The sequence below is a fragment of the Amblyomma americanum genome, chromosome 5 (assembly GCF_052857255.1).
Source record: "Amblyomma americanum isolate KBUSLIRL-KWMA chromosome 5, ASM5285725v1, whole genome shotgun sequence".
NCBI lineage: Eukaryota > Metazoa > Arthropoda > Arachnida > Ixodida > Ixodidae > Amblyomma > Amblyomma americanum.
Window position 1 is genome coordinate 167,993,033 of NC_135501.1, and position 20,615 is coordinate 168,013,647.

Genomic DNA, 20,615 nt, shown 5'->3' on the forward strand with positions numbered 1-20,615 from the left:
CTATGAATATTCGGGTTATAAATGATAATATAACTAAAAGGTACCAAAATGCTATAGAAGTGAAGTATCTGAAACTTGTGCTCTCTTTTCGTGGCTTTTCAAATTGTAGTTTTCAGTGAACCCCTTTGGGAAGAACTTGCACTGGGATCGTTTTTTTTCTCTGGTGAGATGAAACATCCCTCGAGAGGTGGTGATTGTGTGTAGAGGCCATGGGGCACAGCTGGCAACGGTACGGCCTCTCGCCAGTGTGGGTACGGACGTGGCAATTCAAGCTACTGCAGTCAGCAGATCGCTTCTCTCGGGCGCCTGGGGAACTAGCGTGCAGGTGCAGTGACAGCTGTAGGCTGGGCCTCGGCAGCGTCATCTGCTATAGCATGGTGGTTCCTCCAAGCTAGCCGAATCGCGCTAGCTTTGCGGTAAAGTTACCTTTGCTTTTGCTATGCGCACGCAAATCGGAAGTTGGCCACAAAGATTGACTTCGCGTGGCTATGTGCAGCATGTAAGGTAGCGGTAGGTTCTGCTCCTCGTGTTTTCTTTGTTTTTTCCCCACAACCACGTAAGTAAAGGTGCTTGGGTAAAACTTACTCCATTCATGAGCCAAAGCTTTGTGCTGTGCCCACACTCCCTCAACTTAGCTGCTCAGTTACCTCGTGCTGAACAGCCACAATATTCCTGCAACTCGCACGATTGTTTCGAGTTGATGCGCGCCCAACTGTGAGCCGACAAGCTCGAAGTTTGGCGCCTCAAAGTAAATGGCACGTGTGGTGTGATATCGCACCGTGTAATATATGATATTTGCTGTTCGTTACTAACCTGAACACAAAATGATGTGTGGAGTTCGGCAATTTCAGAGAAAATGTTTGAAAATGTACGGGTCTTACCAGCACAGCGGCCCTCGTGCGCAAGGGAATTTGCCTGGCGCATATGCCGCTCGAACTGCTGCGTATTATTAAACCTGTTTCTTTGTGCCAATCATGCAAAGAGATGGAAAACGTTCTAATTAGGTTTTGTGTTCGTTTCACACTGAGTAACCGCAGCACTGACCAGTAATAGCCGCAGGGGAATCTTTAACACGCTTTATGGTTTGGTTTATGGCGTTTAACGTTCCAAAATAACTCAGACAGTGAGAGATGCTGTAGTGGAGGGTTCCGGAATTTTGACTGCGTGGGGTTCTTTGACGTGCAGTGACATCGCACGGCCAACAAGAAGTTTGCCTCCATCGAGTCAGCTGTTGAGCGCGATAACCACAGAGCCACCGCAGTGGCTGTTTAACACGCTGTAGCATCCCTATGAGTATGAATTGGAGCGCTGGGGGCAGTTATAAAATCACAGCTCATTCGACCCCGAATCGAATGCAGTCGGCTCTCCTTGTGGTGTCCAGCAGAGTGGAACTCTTTTTCTTGAGTCATAGTCATTCAGCGATTGCAATATCTGGAGGTGTTTGCTATCAGCAGCATAATCACGGCAGTACTGGTCCGTCATCTGCAACCACCGCTACCTTGCATGCTGCACAGAGCCACATCCAGTCAAGCACTGTTGTCCGACTCTTGATTTGCGTGCGCATAGCAAAAGGAAAGGCAACTTCAGCGTAAAGCTGGCGTGGTTCGGCTTGCTCGGCAGAACCGCCGTGCTATAGCAGACGACGCGGCCGAGGACCCACCTACAGCTGTCACTGCGCCTGCGCGCTAGTTCCCGAGGCGCTCCGCGGAGCGCTGGCCGCACTGAGCGGTGCTCAAGATGGAAACGAACGACCCTGTACATCGACACTGAATTTTTGGCATCGATTCCAAAGGTTAGGCTACACTACCATTCACTTCAAAACGGCGGTAACCAGACATTCTGAGTGCGGATGCCAGAAGTCTGAATTGAGTGGAGGGGAAATTTCTAAATTAAATTACCTCAGCCATAACTGGGTTTTTCGCTGCAAGAGGAGCGTCAACATAGCCAGAAACAGCCAGACAATGTTCACTGAGAGCAATAATAGGATGTAGTTGCCCTCAGTGACAACAAGCCCAAGGTTCCCTGGCAGAAGGAAGAGTCATGACACACTTAGTGGGGCACTCAAGTCTGCAATCAATGACACAAGGCAAGACATCAAACAAAACCAAAGTAAATGGCACACACTCCGCCGTAATTAGGAGAGCGAAGCTCACTGGCGGTTGTATCAGTACGAGTGTCATAACAGCACACAGGAACCCATTCAGTTTTCACTCATTATGCACCCGCATGCTGTGTGATGTCAGCACACAGGAAAGAATTTCGGGGCCCGGATAACGTAACTCTCCCAATCTCAAACCGATCAGTGCTAACCGGGGGACATACCATTACCTTATGTCAGGGTGCACCAAGACACATTTGACTTGCTGGACGAACTGTTCCGACACCTGTTTCGACTCGGGAAGGAGATGGTGCCGTGGCTGCACGACGAACTCGTCGACGAAATGGGAGGTGTGCAGGCGAGTACAGTCAGAGCTGCGGCAGGAGCTGTGCGCAATGTGTTTCTTTGCTATCGGAGGCCTACAAGCCCATATTGGGAACGAGGTAACGGAGGTCATTGCTGAAGCTGAAATGCAGCAAAAGTAGGCTCGTTTCCCCGATAACTCGGAAGTACCGGAGAAGGTTGCAGTGGTTGCAGCGAAGGAGGGATTCCTTCGCCGCGACCACTTCACCGGCGTGCCGGCGTCATCGGCTGTATGGATGGCTCAAGGCGCCAAGGAGTAATGCTGCAAACAAGGCTGAAATTAATCCCGAGCCTTCTGCCAACTGCCTTTACCCTTTTTACCAGCACAGCTTTTACTGTGGAAAATTAATCGAAAATAGCCGTTTGCACAGCAGCTGCGCTGTTTACTAGTATGAGCGGGAGGTCTGAACCAGGTACCTCGACTGAGCGCCGACGCTGTGCTCACAAGCGTGCATAAAGATATAGCACGCTTTAGCCAGTCATGCACAAGCTCTGTCTCAAGCACGAGAACAAAGACGAATACGTCAAGTATATGTTAGCAGAAATGTGAACTTAATACAGACGCTTCGTTACTCGCAGCATGCTGCCGCCTTTGTGGGTTGAAGTTGATGCATGCGTCGATGCAACTTGCGCCATCACGTCAGCATTGAGAAATTTCCTTATGGTTCAGACCAAAACCTTGGTAGCTACACGAAAGAGAAAAATTAAACATTAATGTTGTAACCTACACTAGTATTATGCAACAGCGCTTTAGCTAAGGCAGGCTGTCAGACTGCCGACTGTACATGCAAAATCCGAGAACGAAACTGTTGTTTGTTTCATTACACCGCAGTAAAGGCCCGTAGAGCCAACGGGGCCGTTTCGCCGCAGTTTTTTATGACACGCGGTAATTTAAGTCCGTAAGCCTCTTCTAGGCACTTGAACAAAAAATCATATGCGTTTTCAGCAGTCCTTGGGCAATGTCCATATTTTGCGACGGCCGTTCAGTGCAGCCGTCTGACATATTCACTTGTCCGCACTTCCCCATAGCAATTGAGTGTTCTCAACCGCTTTCGAGCCACAGCGTTCCCTGCAACATTTATCCATGAAGGCGGTTTTCGGGAACATGAACGACCTGGTTATTCCATTCATAGACCGACTAACTTCAATCGAAACGCGTTAATTATATTTAGGGGGTGACTGCGTCCAGCCGCCAGGGAAGGCGAGTTTCTGCGCCAGCTACACGCAGGCATGTTGCATTTCGTGGTGCAGAGTCACAGCCACGACAGGTTTGAACGAAATAGGCAACAGCACAGCACACTAGGAAACAGTTTATTAACAAAACGCGAGGTAAAGCACACTGCGGAATAACGTTCTACCCGATAAAACAGAAGTTCAGTAGGCTCACACAGTCGTCGACCAACTTCGAGTTCGTGCAAGAAGAGGAGGAGGAGGAGAAGGAACAATTTATTTTAAGAAAAGACCAAAAGGTCCTCAAGGGTGGGCCCCAACTTGTCCAGGAGCCCACGGGCATGGGCCTCACGGACAGCTCTGTCCACTAGCCATGTTTGGCCAGCTGGTTCGTGGATCAGCGGGAAGGAGGGATCCGTCCGGTCTCACAGGTCGCTGGCAGGCAAGAGGCAGTTTCCCACCGCGAGTTCCTGTTTTAACCCCTTGGGTATTGCTAACTGAAGTCTGCAGTGAAGCTCTGCCCACATTCATGTTCCCACACAGAATTCCTCCATGACAAAGAAGTAGTCTGTTGTTAAAACACTTCCATTACTTCAACAAGAATCTAATCACAAGAGAAAATTATAAGCCCTAGAATTTTGCTACCTGGTTTGTTTAATAAAGGCACACATTAAAAAGCTTGTATCATTTTCTGTTGTGATTGGCTAAGGACGCCTTGGACTGTAACCCAGTGTTAACTGCTTTTTTTGAAGCGAAAAGCTTCACTACTAGTCAACACCCCACTTCGCCCGTGTATGTCAGAGCAGGAGTGACCTCCACTGACTCCATTGCCTTTTCTTTCTCTCTCACTCCCTAGTCACACTGAGCCACAGGTGTTCCCCCACTGCACAGCGTCTTGCCTTTCCTCAAAATGCAACTTTCAGTTTTCAGTTTTCTCTTTTTTCCTTTCCCTCCCTCATTTATCCCTTCCATGGTGCCAGTGTCTACCGAGATATGCGAGACAGTTACTGTGCCATTTCCTTTCCTCAAAAACCAAACAAAACATGTGAGCCAGCATTGAATTCTATGACAAGTTTGCAAATGCTGTTCATTTTCTTTAAAGGAAAGGCGCATAACCGGCTCCATAGGTCAGTGGAGACCTCATCTCCCTTTCATGTACATGGTGTTGGTGTCAAAAGCCTGGCACACTGGATAGGCAGTGCGCCCTCCCTGCCACCCCGGGAGGTCACATGCAGTTAATGGTTGATCGCGAGTGATTGATCACCAAATGAACGCTGCGGCCTAGGTATTGCTGCAGTGCCCCATGTCAGCCACAACGCTGTCAGTGCTAATTCATTCATTCCACATCTCTTTCTCACCACGAATCAAAGCACGAATGAGGCGTCCACACAGCCAGGGAGCCAGTTATGCGCCCTTCCTTTGCTCAAAGCTATCGCCGTCTAGAACATAGTTAACGCCAACGTCAATGAACACAGTGAACGCCGATATCTTTCGCTATGTATATCCTGGATTATCTGAGCTTATCCACATTAATTTTTTTAGTTGTTACACAAGAGCTCAAGAATGTTTCCTTCCCTAAGTGACCAGCAAGCTGCTGTGACATCACGTCATTGTCTAGGAAGCGGGGCGAGAAGCAGAAGTGCCTTCTTTCCACACTCCCAATGAAGGGCACACGCCGCTGGCTCGGGGCGAAAGCAAGGTACGTTTGTACGCCACCTCTCTGGAAACTTCCACTGGCAGGGGTTTGTGTACTTGCCTGCTATGCGACGTCAGAGCAGGTTAAAGAACTTCAGGTGGTAGAAATAAATGCAGAGCCCTCCACTGTGGTGCCTCTCTCTCTGCCTTCTGTAACTCCCTCCTACATCCCTTCCCTCATGGCTCAGCACAGGTGTCCAACGAGAGTGAGACAGTTATTGTGTTTTTTCTTTCCTGATAACCAATTATTATTACTATGACAGCAACAATCACAAAATATAGCACTCTTTCAAGTATTTCTCTTGTACGAATGTCAGTTATCCAAAACAAATGCCCTAAGTGAGCAGTTTGCCTGCTATTGACCATAGTGCATAACTCCCTGAACAAAATGATAATTTGACTAAAGGTTTCAGCTTTTGGTGCGGCGTACCCAGGGCTTGAGATACAACAGCGTGCTGATCAGTTGCCTTGAGAGTTGGTCTCCTATCTTTGCATTCTGTGCAACAGCTATCTCCTGTGCTACTCACTTTCTAACATAGTACATCTCATTGAAGGCCTTGAACATTTTCTGTATTCTAAATGCAAAATGTCAGTCTCAAAAATACATGCTGAAATTACTAATACTCAAGCATTATTCCAGAAAAAGTTGTATCACAACCACACGCTTCTAGAAGCATAAGCACATGCCTACCCAAGCTGATTTTTGCTGAAGATTGGGTTTGTGTGTCTACCGTCTGAACTCTTCATGCCTGGAGGTCTTTAAGTGTGTCACTAAACACTGAGTGTTCAACACCTCTCTTGAAAAGACAAAATACCTTACAGGCTTAAAAACAGTCGGCAAAGACACTTAAGACTGCTTACGTGTGAAAAGGCGTAAGCCCGCCCACTCACTTTGTGAACAGGCGTTGCGCGCTGCGGTGTGATTTAACCCGATGTCACGCAGCTGCCAGTTCTACCTCTGCATGGCTCTCCCTAGCCGCCGTAGTGGTGCAGTGGTTAAGCGGTGCGCCAGCGCCCTGGGATGGCAGGTGCTGCCGCCAGTGGGACTTGTGCAATCCAGGTTGTGCGACCAATCATTATGCCTAGCCTGAGAGATTCACGTTAAAAAAGAAGCACTGGCGCCATTGCGGTTTGGTTGTGAAAATGGCCGCTGGAAGCAATACCTACATTTAATTTTTTTGGCCTTTTCTAGCTTATGAAAGCTCCATTTGCTGTCAAAGCAACCTGTTTTCATTAAAGTGTGGCAATCAATTGATACTGCGTAACTTCAATTTGTCCTTGCTGTCCCTTTGATGCCTCTGCAGAAACAGTTGCACCTTTTGTTACCTGTGCTTCTGTGCTGGAGGCACAAGTGACACAAAGAACTGTACTGGTTTACCACACATTTAATTTATTATGGTCATGAAATATGTCGCAGAAAAACATGCTACAGTGGCAGTATAGAAAAGACAATGAAATACCATAAACATAAACAACACTTATTACAGCTCCTATGTACGGGAGCTAGTTGCTGCTACCTCCTCGTATATGCTACAGCAACTATTTTCAACAGTGAAACGTGCAATGGTCAATATGAACATGAGACCATGGCAAATGCATCCACTGCTGTGATATGGCTGGAGCTATGACTAGCAATAATATGGGCTGTACACGACAGCAGTCCACACATTCCGAAGGTGTTGTCAGTCTTTCAAGCTGAAGGGAGGCAAGAGGTATGCTACGCACCAAACCTCTTTCTACCTCACTGCCTCACCAAGATGCAGCTGGCCACTACTATGCCTGGACCTCGGAGCAAAAGTGAGCCGACAACGCAAGGGGTCGGCCATTGTTGCCAAGGACGGTCCCAGTCGAGGACCAAGGCTATGGCACCCAACCAGGCACCCAGCAGGGCGCCGCGACTTCCCCACCGCTGAATCCAGTCCAGTGGCACCTCACAGAACCTGCAGAGTTGTTTGGGATGCAGGATCAGTTATTAAAATAGCATTCCAAGCAAAAATGAATTTTTCAGCTACAATAGTTTTCACAAGATTTACCAGTAAGCACATGAACTGGCACCGATCAAAACACACAGTCAAGACCCAGAAAAAGATGCTCAAATGAGAGCAAGACAATGATCCTTGAAAGCATTGAAGCCACACTCATGCCCCCCTGTGAGAATATAAGCATCCTTGCCTTTTAACATAGAGGTGCTAAGGGGACACTGAGGCCAGCTCCATCCAATTAATGATCTCTGTAGTAAAAAATGATTCTTCGGTTCTTTTCGGCTATTCAGGCATTCGTTCAGGTGCAAAATATGCATTTACGGTTAAACAAATTTGATCTAGAAATCTTTCCACTGGTCGATTCAAACTCATGATGTCCTTGTCAAAAAGAATCGACCGTACTGAAGTAAAGTAGCGGAGAAGTCCGAGATCTGCGCCCAAAATCAGTACTGAAGCAAGCAATTCATTTGCACAGTGATAGTGGTAGCAACACCTCTCTTCTGTTTCTTGTTTTTTTCCAGCCTATAAAAGAACTCTTTTTGGCAAAAGCGCTCTTTTCATGAATAGAGTGCGCTACCCTGTCGATACAGATCAACTTCAATTTGTCCTGCGTCCCTTTAAGAAATGCAGAATTAAACATTCAGCTGAACTTTTCCATGAGCCTGACTGAACCTCACGGTTCATCTTTTCTGCTCACACAGTTATTAGATAGCTCTTTCAGCTCTGTGACTGCAAAAGTTATCATCAGAGACCAATGTACAAGAGCTCTAAGATTACCATCTTTTTAAGTAAACAAATAAATAATTGGTAGTCACTGTTTCACCTTCAATTCGTTTGGTTTGGTTCTATGGGGCTTAGCCCTTTACTGTGGGTTGTTGCATATACGCAACATAGCCATAAATGGCTCCGAAAACAAAAGGAATTTCCATTTGGAGCTTCTTGCGTTCGCTGTGGCATTTCTGCAACATACATTTGAAACACGTGCTGTTTTGTGCTGCCATCTCTACTTCTTCATCGGAATTATTGCCAAACAAACATGGTGGATGCTTCACGAGCTCACTTGCAGCAACACCGGTAAGTTTTTGCAATTTTATTGAGTTTCTGAACTGGATAAACTGCATGAAACTTTTTTGGGCTTTGATATTATCAGTCAATGTGTAGAAGCCATGAAACTTTCTTATTTTGAAGCGGTTAGCTTCTGACAACTGAAAGTTGCTATGTTGCACATATGCAACAACGTGCACATGGAGTCTTTTCTTGTCAGAACAGACAGTGGGTCCTAAAAGCTTCTACGGCCAGGCAATTCCTTCGGAAAACAAAGCCAGCGACCTTTCTGGTAGTGACAATGATCCTGAGAGGAAGTTTAACTCCTAGAGTATGTTTTTTTGTAGAAAGCCTGAATTTTTTCGTGCAAGTGATATTGTGGGGGCCCAACGCCTTCGACTTCAACACAGGATGTCAGGCTCGATAAGGTATAATTTCTGAAACATCGTGCCTTGTTTCAATGCTAATAATTGCATTTATGTTTTCAGGTTGCTCACTGGGTCCTTTGGAGCCAGAAGAGGCAGCACTGCAAGTTTCCAAAATGCACAGCAATCTGTATGCGCTACTGCACGAAGTGTAGTACTCACATCTGCTCGACAAACAAGAGCAATTGTTTTCTCTAGTACCACACGGTAAAATGGCGCTTTTGTTGTGTTTGATTCAACGCTCATTATTTGTATTTCATGCTCACCAAGCACCGCATTCATTTTTGTAATGTGTTCTTTATTTGCATGTTGTTGCAGATATGCAGCATACCTATTTTGGGTGAATAAAAACTGTACAAAACAACTGAACCAATTTTCTTCCATGTGCGCACAGTGACTCTTTTGGCTGCTTGCGTCTCCTGAAATAATTTTATGACGGAACAAAAAATCATGATAATTTCAACCACCTAGATAATTTCAGCTCCGGATAATTTCAACCACCTGGGGTTCTTTAACGTGCACTGACATCACGCAGTACATGGGCCTCTCAGCATTCGCCTCCATTGAAATGCAAGCGCTGTGGCCAGGATCGAACCTGCATCTTTCAGGTCGGAAGTCGAGCACCAAAACCAATGCGCCGCTGTGATGGCTTTGTTTCACCTCTGTAACGTCCATAATGAGGTACTTACTTCCATTCGCACCTTCTGCAGGCAAATGTCACTTCTCAAAGGAAGCCAACGCTGACGTTCATTTGGCAATTTTTTCTTTCTCTAAGACAGCCATGCACACAGTTGTGCACTAATAATAACATGTCTGCCATTTGTGCATTTCACTAAACAGGTCCCTGGCCATTGTTGGCTGTTAGTGGCAGAGTTGGTTAGCCACTTCTCCCGAGAGGCTGGGATAGTGTTGGGTACCGGGGAAGGTATAGAGAAAAGGGGCACGCTCACAGAGTGTGAAAGACTGTCGGGTAGTTTCCAAAATGCAGACACTAAGTAAGAGCAGTTGAAGTTGGGGTATAGCGGTGCAGTGGTAACTAAAGCCACACTGCATGAAACACAAGGTGCCGAAATTACGGCTAATGTATGCTGAGGTCCAAAACACCAGTTTATAAATTGCTTAATGATCTCAGTACTACACAGATAATTATAAGTTTGCATAAAATGAGCGGCTCATCCTTGAGTAAAAAACTGTTTAATAATGGTGGGCAAAACAGGATGGGTTGTTGGCAAAGTTGCCAAAATACTGGGGCTGCAAATATTGAGGGGTGCCTGGGATACGTCAGAAACACTGAATGGAGGCTGGTACTGGTAAGGAGTGAGAGGGGTGAAAGTTTGTGTGGGCCAGAAAGGTGCAGCTGAACGAGATGTGCAGAGGAGGACACAGGAGTGGGTGTCTGGGGGCTGGAAGCTAATTCCCAGTGGCTCAGCAGGGAAGTTTTCAGACTGGTGCAGGAGCACGATCGTTATCATGCACAGCTGCATGACAAGGAGTGCAAGTGGTATAACAGTGCTCAGATGAGGTGAACGGGGTGGGGCAGAGGGAGGTAGTAATTTTGTGATAACGATTATAAAGAAAGTGATAAAGGGTAATTTGGGAGCCAGTAAGAACACAGAGTGTAGCAGGGGGCGGTAGAAAGCTGGCACAGGACAGGTACAATTGGAGAGATGTGGGAAAGGCCTTTGCACTGTACTGGGCACAGTCAGAGTAATGATGATGATGAACACTGAGGGCCACGTGGCAGAACAGACACTTCGACAGCACTGTTCACTCAGTTGGCCAAGTCTCCAGGTCAGCAACAATTGAGACTTCTTGTTGAGTGACAGTGTGGAGCAGGTGCAACACTGAGCCTGCCATCACAATGACTTCCTTGCCGAGAGTGGCCAGGATCAGTACAGAAGACAGGAATGGGGATGTGGTGGACAAGGTGTGTTGAATGGCAAGGGGCCTGAGGCTATGGTGCTTTTGATGCTTGTGAGGGGATATACCTATTATGAGAGGTGGGTTGGAGTCTGCACAAGCTAGGAGAGAGATGACAAAAGGTGGGGACAGTATTGTCGGAAGTGAAAGCCCTACAGTTGTGACGAAGATGACTGTTACAATAAAATGTTTTGTGATTGCGCAGTGTACTGCTGGGAACAAAAGTCTCCATGACGTGAGTGGCAATAATCGGATTTGTGATCAGACAGTAGCTGAGAGCACAGTTGTGGAAGTGAAAGTTGGACTTGGCCTCTCTAGTGTGTGCTAATGAAATAGGGTGATTGTAGGTACCCACTGCACCTATGCACCTAGACTGTCATTCAGGAATTTTGGAGACTTCTCCCTGACAGTGCTATCAGTGTCCCATGAAAGAGGGAAAAAGGACATGTGAAACAAAATAAGCAAAATAAGCCAGAAGACTGATTTTCAGGGAGCTCAGTGAGACTTAGCACAGCTGATTTTCATAGCAAAGGCATGGAGACCACTGTCTGAAAATGCTATTTTACCCCACCCACCTGTATTTTCTCTCCAGCAGCTAATATTTATGCCTGAATTGATACTAATGGTAAAAAAAAAAATGATGCTGAGGTGACCATATATCCCAAAACTTTTTCTGGACCTGCAGAACCTGCAATATTTACCATTTGGCAGGTTACCACATAGTACGCCGACCAGATTCGAGAATGGAGAAAATTCACTACATTACACTGGAGCTGCAAACAGACCATACGCCATGCAAGTATTTGAAGACCTCTAGGTTACGAATGCCAATCAGCTGTTGACAACGACAGCCATATTATGAAATGTTAACAAAAACGTGCCTTACTTTTGGTCCACAATGGTCCTCTGGAGGGCCCCTAGGCTGGTGTGGCCTCCCGCAAGTATCAGTGGCAGAACTGTCACCACAGTCATGTGCACGCCAAACCAGAGTGTCTGGTGACTATCCCTGGGGAACAGGAAAAAAAAACAAAAATGACAATACACTTAGTTCGCACTGAGTGCTGGCATTCTTTTTGTGTGCGGTAGTTTTGTAATGTCTTATACACACACTGTCTAACCTAAACTATTAGTGTCAAATGGGAGTGGTACAGGCACACATCATAAATAATTGAAAGGGACAAAAGAATATGCACCAGCGCAACTGTAATCTACAAGGATGGAGTGAAGTAAACGAAGCCCATTGCGACATTCTGAGCCCATTTATGCATTGCCTAATAAAAAGTGGGTGCCATGCATGTCAAGGCTAGTAGTGATTGCTGGCGCAGTTCCTAGAGAACAAGGAATGTTTTTTTTTTTATTTCTGCCCCGACAGGCATGATTGCACTTAATACAGGAGCGTGTGCTTCGTTTACTAGTGCCTGCACGTCTGCACGTCAAGTCGGCAGGTATCCAAATGATATGTCAATAGTAAACTGACACATGAAGTTACGAGTTATTTTGTACAAATGTTCAAGAGTGAAATCTGTTGTTAAGGTTCAAGCTTTTTATAATTGAAAGCATTTCTTGAACACAGAGCTGTACCACTGACTTTCAAGCATATGTTAGCGCAGTCACGACCTTTTCCCAAGGTACAAGATAGTAAGGCAGCATTAAGTACCGGCGAGGCTGATCGAGTGCACTTCAGAACACAGCTACAGCGATCCGAAACCAGAGCATGCACAGATTGCCCATCTACGCATACGCTGTCAGTACATTCCAATGGGAACTTCCAGGGGAAGTTCCAGTGCCCAATGGGATGTACTTGAAATGCATACGTAGATGGGCACGGACCCGCCGCGGTGGCTCAGTGGTTAGAGTGCTCGGCTACTGATCCGGAGTTCTCGGGTTCGAACCCGATTGCGGCGGCTGCGTTTTTATGGAGGCAAAACGCTAAGGCGCCCGTGTGCTGTGCGATGTCAGTGCACGTTAAAGATCTCCAGGTGGTCGAAATTATTCCGGAGCCCTCCACTACGGCACCTCTTTCTTTCTTTCTTCTTTCACTCCTTCCTTTATTCCTTCCCTTACGGCGCGGTTCAGGTGTCCAACGATATATGAGACAGATACTGCGTCATTTCCTTTCCCCCCCAAAAAAACTATTATTATTATTAGATGGGCACGCACAGATGGCCCACCTGCGCATGCACTGTCAGTCCATGGTAACGGTAACGCCATGCTAAAACTCTCTAATGATCAGTGCGCGTTCACACCCTGCCACCTACTCTGCGTCCTGATTACACGCACTTTCGCAGTCCTTACCACTTACTCAAATAACGGAGCGCCGAAGAGCACGGCCAAAATGTGGAAGAACAGGATGCTCAGCACGACGCTGGTTATGCTCGCTATTAGGGGTCCACCGAGCTTCCCACGGTGGCTGTAGTTTTGCGATGAGCTCCCAAAGAGACGAAGCCATGCACATCCCGCCAACTCCAGCGCCGAGGCAAGAGCCACCAGCATAGGTACGGACTTGTCGCCGGTGTATCTGACCGAAGACTGCAGCAGTCCCAAGCCGAGGGCCGTCCCCAGCGTCACCCACACGCCGTAGCATAAGCCCTCGCGAGCCTGTTTTCGAAGCGCGTCACGGCGAGCCGCCATGGCTGGCACACGCACTGTTTTGACGCCTCTTGTCCGCTAACAAAACTATACCATGCTTGTCGAAGGGTGGCTTGAGAGGGAGCGGTGTTCGTTCGAACGATCGATGTCTGATCGAGCCGTGAATCGCTGCACGTCGGATCCTCTGCTGGCTAAGTGACACAGTACGGACCTGTTGGCTTATCTCAAACGTATAACAAACCGGCAACAATTAACGTAATAACAATCGGGCGGCACGGTGTTCTCAGCTCTTGGCGAACCACACGCACCACATGGGTGAAAAAACCGCTGCCGAAGGAAAAAAAAAGAAGCTTCTTACGCCCCCAAGCGACTGGCCATCCTGTACCTAGTTTCGATTTTCAATTTGCAAACGCACCAGTGATAGAAGCTACAGGACAAAAAATAGCTCTTTCGTAGTTAATGTAATCATGTAATTTTTTTTGTTGAAAAATCGTTAGAGTAACATATTTTATTTTGGTTTTTAACGTCAAGCTAAAGGGCACGTCTGACCGTCAATATAGCGATCAGCATCAGGAGCTAGCAGACGAACTGGCTGCCCTCAACATGGCCGCTGTGACAAATAGGTTTGTGCGCGTCGCAAACACGCAATGGCTTGCAAGACAGGCTACGCATTCTCAGAAACGATTCTTCTGGCAATGGCTGAACGCCGTGTTTAACAGGTAGGCACGCGCGTTCATGCGGTTTTGCCGTTGTTGCGCCGTTGACCTCTTCTGCGCCGTTGTAGTTTTAGCATGCAATATTAGCGGCTACCGGCTTGGTTTTAGCGTAATGTTTTAGCAGCAGCACATGCTGCTGTAATAGTATGCTAAAACTCTCCATTCGCTTACTTTCAGATACGACAGTAACCGCGTCAAGGAGATCGGGCCGGACAGGGCGGCGGCGGAATGGCTCATACGATGTGGGGCCGCCGTGAGATGGAGTGGAGCAGCCAAGTTCCACTCAGACTACAACACTTTGCCCGCTACCGGCTCAGGCGTTTACAGAATAGAAGAAATCGACGCGACAGATTCTTCGATTATGGAAGTCGGCTTTCCTTACCTGAGTTGAGTACCACGTTCCACGAATTTAAATCGAAGCGCTCATCCGTGCTCAAAACGACGGTCTCGCGTTACCTCGCAGAGGACCTGACCCACCTGAAAGCGATCAACTTGATCCGCTGCCACTACATAGCTGATAAAGCATTGGGGATGTTACAACTTCGCAAGGACAGCTTGGAAAAAGTGCAAGTCGTCAGCTGTGGAAACGTTACCGACGTTGGAGTGAAGTCACTTGCAGAGCTGACGTAAGTTGAGAGCCTATCCTTTGTTCCTTTAACAATACGATGTGCCAATAACGATACTATGGTGAAGGGGGTATGGCGGACACCACTGTAGGCGCATGGCGGCGACTAGGCATATCGAAGTCCCGAGATAAGCTTTGCGACGGCGCTCAACTTCGAACGGAGGACAGTAGCTCGCCGTAAGTGAACAAATCCCCAAGCAGGGACTGCGGAAATTGGGGGGAGGGTCATTTTCCTCCTCGGTCCCTCGAAAGCGCTGCAGCTGTGGGATACCACTAATGTAAAAGACTTGCTGATAATTATTTCCTCATCAGCCTAATTTAAACCAATTAAAACCTACTCTAAAAGTTATTGTCTAAAAGTAAAAAAATGCAGCTGGTATGTCCGACGTACCTTTAGCCACCGCCTTAACAAAAACACGACTCATTTAGTGTTTTGTTTCCTTCTCTTTTTTTTTAGGAAGCTGGGTTATTTGAAGCTCTTCGATTTGCCAGAAGTTCGTGACCGTGAAGCGGTCCTCAAACACTTTAAAGATATGCTTCCGACCTGCAAAGTTGAATTTCCCGACGGGAAAGAAACTGCCGAGCAAGAAAAGTGATGTACAATGCGCAGGCGCTGTGTAGAGGCTGATATGAATAAAAACCACAAATTAAGGGGTCTTTTGATGTGTCTTTATTTACATACAATATCCTCTTTCCAACTAATAACTAGCTTTGTTTATTGCACAGTGAAACCATGAGCGTAGCGCTGAAATTACTGATCAACCAGCTTTCCGAAGTTGGCCTGGGCGTCCTTGAGGATGTCATTGAAGTCGTCGGAGTCGGTCGGCATAGCGTCGTAGTACATGTCATAGGTTGTGGTAGACTCGGGCTGTCCCGTGGTCTTGTCGCCAGCAGTGGTGGTGGCGGGACGTCCAGCATCCTCGGGAACCGTGTTCGCTCGCCTGTCCTCGGGCTCTGTTGATTCGAATTCTTCCGTCACCTGGGTACTCGCCTCGGTGGTGGCGTCATCCTCAGATTCTGTCGGCGTCACCGTGACGGACTCTTCCGTCCACTGCCAGTTAGCCTCGGTTGTGACATTACCCTCTGGTGGGGTCGTTGCTTCCGTGACGTCAGCTGCACGCGTGCTTGGAACGAACGTAACCCCGCCTGTGACGACGTCACCCGCAAACTCGCTGGACGTGTAGGTCGTCGTCTCACCGGTCGCAGTGACGTCATCGCTGGGTGGCGTGGTGGTCGATTGCCGTCGTGTAAAGAGCTCGCTTGGGGTGACGTTACCGGTGAGACTGAACTGCGGAGTTACGCCCAGGACTAATCCGCTGGGCTGCTGGAAGTCTCCGATGATCCTTACGCAGGGCAGTAGGATGTGAGTGATGTGCGTCCTCGGGCTGCGGCAGGGTACCAGGATGACTCTGGGTTTCGGCCTCGGGAAGTAAGGCATATGCAGCAGTGGGAGGCTCCCAGAGGCGCTCGCCTGGTAGCTCAAGGAACCGTGGTACGAATGATGGAGGTCCCAGGGTCGCAAGGGAGGCGAGGTGACCGGCCTCCAGCGGGGCACCTTGAAGGCATGCATGTTGTGGTGGAGCCACGGCTGTTCGATTTGCCGTAGCAGATGGCGTTCGACGTCCTCACGCAGCCGGTCCTTGACCTCGGCCACGTGACGCAGCAGGCTGGATCCCAGCGAGAGGCCAGCGCGGACGGCGGGAAGCAGCTTGGAACTGGCGTCGGCAGCAATGAAGGCCGCGGCCAGCGTGGCAAGGAGAACGATGGTCCTCATGGTGGCTTTTGTTTTTAGCAGCTGCTGAAAAAAATAATGAACAAGGAGTCAGTGGTCTGGACCGGTTATTTAAACGGATGGTTTATAAAGTACGATAACGATACGATAACGAACCTCCACGAGGAGGCGGCAGAATTCGTGTTGGGAGGTCATGGCTGACAATTCGAGAAGAGCTGCGTTTATGTCCGCCGTAAGTAAGCGCGACAGCGCTTCCCATATAAATTGGATGAGGTGATCGAGTACCGCGCAGGGAAAAAAACGATTCGATTCAACGAATTGCACGCCCGCGCGATCAAAGCCGAGTGGGATGAGAACTGAAAGATTTCTCTTTAGGCGGCGATGAACGCGGCATGAAGACCGTTCTGGAGAGCCAGTTGAGTCTCTTGCTACACATCGCGGAAAGAGTATCCACGTTTTTTTTTGTAGGGATAGCTACATTACGGTAGCATTCCGAGCCTTCAGTGTGGCGGCGCTACCACCATGTGAAAGCGCCGCCACGCTGTCACATGATGCGGAGCAGCTGCCGGCTGCGCGGCGCCGAGGTTGATTACGTGGTTCGTCACGTGACCAAGTTCCACTTGGCCAGCTGTAGCTATCGGATTAACCAGAGCTCCAGATTTAACGAGAGCTGAACCACCGCCAATTTTTTTTGCTGTGCCGAACGAATAATAAGGCGCCCGATTGGTTAACGCAGAGTTTAATGACAAAAGCAATGGACTTTAATAGCTCTTCAAGCAGAGATCACCTCGTGTACTGGTAGTCTGATAGAGCCAACCCCCTTCCCCTTGAAGGTATTCCCGAAAAAAAAAAATCCTGGTTACGTGCCCTGCAAACACGCCGATCACAGAATCGCTTTTCGAAGAGGTTAGCGTCTTGGCCATGAAGCCTAATTCCTCATGCGGCGCTGCATTGGGTGATGGAACATCCGGCTTACAGGACTCCAGGAACGCTCCCCTCCGCGTATGTTAATGGACTTCGCCGTGTTTAACAAAGGGAAAGCGAAGGCCGCTCCTGCTGGTTCGCATTTCAGTCAACTCTGAAGAAGGCAACGAGTTTGTCCCGAAAAGCTGGGTTGAAAATAAACTAGTGGTGATGTTAGTATTTCTCAACTATCGTTACACTCTGCAGCACTGCAGTAGAGGCTAGGCAGGAAATATAAAAGAATGCGCCTTTGTTCCCTTGCCTACAGGAGTGGCCCGCTGCCTCATACTAGTGTCTTCCCAGCACCATCGCTTCAACTTTCCTTCACAAAGAACAACCCACTCTCCCTCAGCCATTTCCCACAGTGCAGGATAGCAAACCGGTTTCTCTTCCGGTTAACCCTGCCTTTCTCCCTTCTTTTCACGACACCCGGGAAAACCGGTTTTCTGGGCTGTGCGGAGAACGCGGGTGAGCTTCTCTTTCCTGTACTACGAGCACAGCCCAGCGCCCATGGACATCTTTTCACTTCCACGAAGAATGTGGGTTTGAGGCTCTTTGTTTCGAAAATAAGGATTGGGGATAAGCTGACTTACAGATTTCTGCAAATGATCAATTCCTACTCTACCCAAGAAAATGAAGAGAGATCTGAAAGCACAATAGTGGGCGGAGAGCGTCTAACCACGGTCGCCCTCGATAGACATCCTGCAGCTATGTAGTCAAGGTCAGTCTCGTTTAAACCACGTATTTTGGGAAGAAAAAAAAAAGCAAGGGATTTACGTGATTTCCTATGTGAAATGTTTCTTCTTGGGAGGTGTGGGCGGGGCGCTGGGTGACTGAAGGCAGCTGTTATCCTCTCCACCCCACTCTCCTCCCAATTCTGTAAAGCCTCCCCCCCCCCCCCCCTTCCCATGGAGTCCAGGCTTAACACGTCAACCAGGCCTCTCTCGACGCACTAAAGCCTGGACTCCATGTACGCGAAAACTCACGCGAACGCGACGGCGGCAAGCGACGCCGCCGCGCGAAGCAGAATGCATGTGCCGCTCGGATCTGCACCCACAGAAAATTTCGCTCGTTGCCCGGAAGTCCCGCCCCGCCGCGGTGGCTCAGTGGTTAGGGCGCTCGACTACTGATCCGGAGTTCCCGGATTCGAACCCGACCGCGGCGGCTGTGTTTTTATGGAGGAAAAACGCTAAGGCGCCCGTGTGCTGTGCGATGTCAGTCACGTTAAAGATCCCCAGGTGGTCGAAATTATTCCGGAGCCCTCCACTACGGCACCTCTTCTTCCTTTCTTCTTTCACTCCCTCCTTTATCCCTTCCCTTACGGCGCGGTTCAGGTGTCCAACGATGTATGAGACAGATACTGTGCCATTTCCTTTCCCCCAAAAAAAACCAATTATATATATATAAGTCCCCAACGCGACTGGCCAACCAGAGCCCCACAAAGCCGTTTCCGGTTTGTCCACGGTTTCTCACGGGTACATCTCATGAAACCAGCCCGTCGTCTTGGTCATCGCCACCGTCGAGAAAATATTTGGTTTTGTAGCTGAGAGGCAGACCCGCATGATTTAAATAATTAAAACAATCTACTTGTTGGGTGCGGAGGGCTAACAGCATTTGGAGCGGGCTACGTGAGCGGGCGTACTGCAGGGAGAGATGCGTGTCAAGCCGCGGGTACCGGCGCTCGATCCACCATGCCGCTGCGCTCCAACTGTGCAGAAACACTCGCGCGCGCATTCTCACTGGTAAATTATAGTTTGCTCACTTACAATCAAACTGCGGTGACAGTTTATGGGAGTGTTTTTACTAAGCCGGAGTGCACAGGCACCGAACGAAAGCACACCTCCCCCGTGATGCGACTTCCGTCTCCGCAAGCACGCCGTTGGTTATCTCCACTGCCGTAGAGGAAATATTCCTTTGGTCCTGACTACGAGGCACACTCACAAAATTTTAAGAGAGAACAGGTTACGGGCGTTTCTAAGCTTGAGTGCGCAAAGCACGGAGTCCGCTGCGCACGTCGCGGGTTCGCGTCGCCTGCCGCCTTGTCGCGTCGCTCGCTCTTTCGCGCACATGGTGTCCAGGCTTAAACGTCCCTGGCAAGATGCAATACTTAGAGTGCGCAGTCGTCTTGGTTCATTCCTTTGCTGAGAAAGCGGTGTACTCATAGGGCACACACATGTGCTCTTGAACATAGGGAACTGCAGCACGAAAATACGGTCTGCTCCTAGACAAATAATCGCTGTCACGCAAGCGCTACATCGCTACACTAACCAGTCTTTGAAACCTTTTCCCAGTGGCTACGTTAATTCGCTCTAGAACAGCCACAATTCGCTATTTTAACTAAGAACTCCTGTCCGAAACGGGCTTTTAGATGCTAGGCCTAACGACACAAGCGCAACACATGAACATGGCGATGCGTTTTTCTTTGCCCGGGCGCCCTTCGGATCTGACAGTGTGCGTGGGCATATTATAAATCGGGACAGCGCTTGCCATGCTATAACTGCATGACAACCAAATATTTCATATAGAGGGATGAGAACATTTCCGCCGACCTCGTGTTCCACTAATCAGAATGCATAGCTAACACTTCTCTGTTCTTTTTGTACTTTACATTAACGCATTTCCGAACATGTAGACTTTTACGCGTTACCGAAACAAGATCGTCGAAATCAGGGTAGGCTAAAATCTCTGCTTGCAACGGTTCTGTCTTTTTGTAACTTTTTCTTTTTTCTTGGGGTGCGGAAAGGTGGACAACGGCACCATGCACGTGGCGTTTAAGATGTCTACGCATCGATGAAGTTCTGTACAAATTTTACATTATGCCAGGCAAATGCAAGCTACGCGCCAGTTAGCATTTCCTTTGCTGCATTAAGCATTGCACTCGCTCAAAAAGAAAAAAAAATGTTCGTCGAGGATTTCGACCTTACCAGGCAGCAGAGCTTGTCCCCGTCTTGTTGTCCGCAGTCTCAACGACGTGTGTCTGGTCTGGCCGGGTCGCCCACTGCTAGACGAGAGGCATGCAGGCGCGTACCACGTGGTAGCCAGCACATTCCTTTTTATTCTTGTGGGGAAAGGAGGATCCCTTTGTGATAAGTGTCACTTGCTCTCGCTCTCTACACGTCTGTGACGGAACGAAAAGAGAGGGGGGTGGGGGCGGTGCTTTCAAGGTCGCCCCCGAGGAGACAGTGAATGACATGCCTTTTCACTGAAATGGGGGAAGAGCTTTGGGGGCCGGTTGCCTTTCGTCCATCCTCCTGCCCCCCCCCTTCCCCGGCAGCATTCGTCTTGGGGCTTAA

At 48.5% G+C, this 20,615-nt stretch overlaps 3 protein-coding genes across 4 annotated transcripts; 1 reads left to right on the forward strand and 2 right to left on the reverse strand.

The window, feature by feature from the left end:
• Positions 1-4,472: 4,472 nt before the first annotated feature.
• On the reverse strand, positions 4,473-13,641 carry PIG-F (phosphatidylinositol glycan anchor biosynthesis class F). The gene is made up of 3 exons (XM_077665785.1): positions 13,000-13,641; positions 11,584-11,703; positions 4,473-7,266 (listed from the first exon to the last, which is right to left on the reverse strand). The coding sequence occupies exons 1-3, from the start codon at positions 13,326-13,328 to the stop codon at positions 7,068-7,070; spliced, it is 648 nt and encodes a 215-aa protein (XP_077521911.1). The 5' UTR covers positions 13,329-13,641; the 3' UTR covers positions 4,473-7,067.
• Positions 13,642-13,845: 204 nt separating this feature from the next.
• On the forward strand, positions 13,846-15,278 carry LOC144133004 (ATP synthase subunit s, mitochondrial). Its single transcript, XM_077665788.1, has 4 exons — positions 13,846-14,005; positions 14,180-14,388; positions 14,466-14,628; positions 15,085-15,278. The coding sequence occupies exons 1-4, from the start codon at positions 13,890-13,892 to the stop codon at positions 15,221-15,223; spliced, it is 627 nt and encodes a 208-aa protein (XP_077521914.1). The 5' UTR covers positions 13,846-13,889; the 3' UTR covers positions 15,224-15,278.
• Positions 15,279-15,290: 12 nt separating this feature from the next.
• Positions 15,291-20,377, reverse strand: LOC144133003 (uncharacterized). 2 transcript variants are annotated; one of them, XM_077665786.1, is made up of 2 exons: positions 20,247-20,377; positions 15,291-16,422 (listed from the first exon to the last, which is right to left on the reverse strand). In XM_077665786.1, exon 2 carries the CDS (start codon positions 16,399-16,401, stop codon positions 15,379-15,381), a length of 1,023 nt encoding a protein of 340 aa, XP_077521912.1. In that variant the 5' UTR covers positions 16,402-16,422; positions 20,247-20,377; the 3' UTR covers positions 15,291-15,378. The 2 variants fall into 2 exon arrangements, with proteins under 2 accessions (XP_077521912.1, XP_077521913.1); XM_077665787.1 differs by having other exon boundaries at positions 15,291-16,425; positions 20,247-20,317.
• Between the last annotated feature and the right edge of the window lie 238 nt (positions 20,378-20,615).

Bases quoted from the DNA above. Each gene is read 5' to 3' on its own strand.
- PIG-F (XM_077665785.1), bottom strand. From the start codon at position 13,328: ATGGCGGCTCGCCGTGACGCGCTTCGAAAACAGGCTCGCGAGGGCTTA. The intron at 11,704-12,999 runs GTAAGTGGTAAG...CCTGTTCCCCAG, and splicing joins TTCGGCGCTCCGTTATTTGA to GGATAGTCACCAGACACTCT. The intron at 7,267-11,583 runs GTAAGGCACGTT...ACAACTCTGCAG, and splicing joins AGGACCATTGTGGACCAAAA to GTTCTGTGAGGTGCCACTGG.
- LOC144133004 (XM_077665788.1), top strand. From the start codon at position 13,890: ATGGCCGCTGTGACAAATAGGTTTGTGCGCGTCGCAAACACGCAATGG. The intron at 14,389-14,465 runs GTTGAGTACCAC...GTTACCTCGCAG, and splicing joins AGTCGGCTTTCCTTACCTGA to AGGACCTGACCCACCTGAAA. The intron at 14,629-15,084 runs GTAAGTTGAGAG...CTTTTTTTTTAG, and splicing joins AAGTCACTTGCAGAGCTGAC to GAAGCTGGGTTATTTGAAGC.
- LOC144133003 (XM_077665786.1), bottom strand. From the start codon at position 16,401: ATGAGGACCATCGTTCTCCTTGCCACGCTGGCCGCGGCCTTCATTGCT.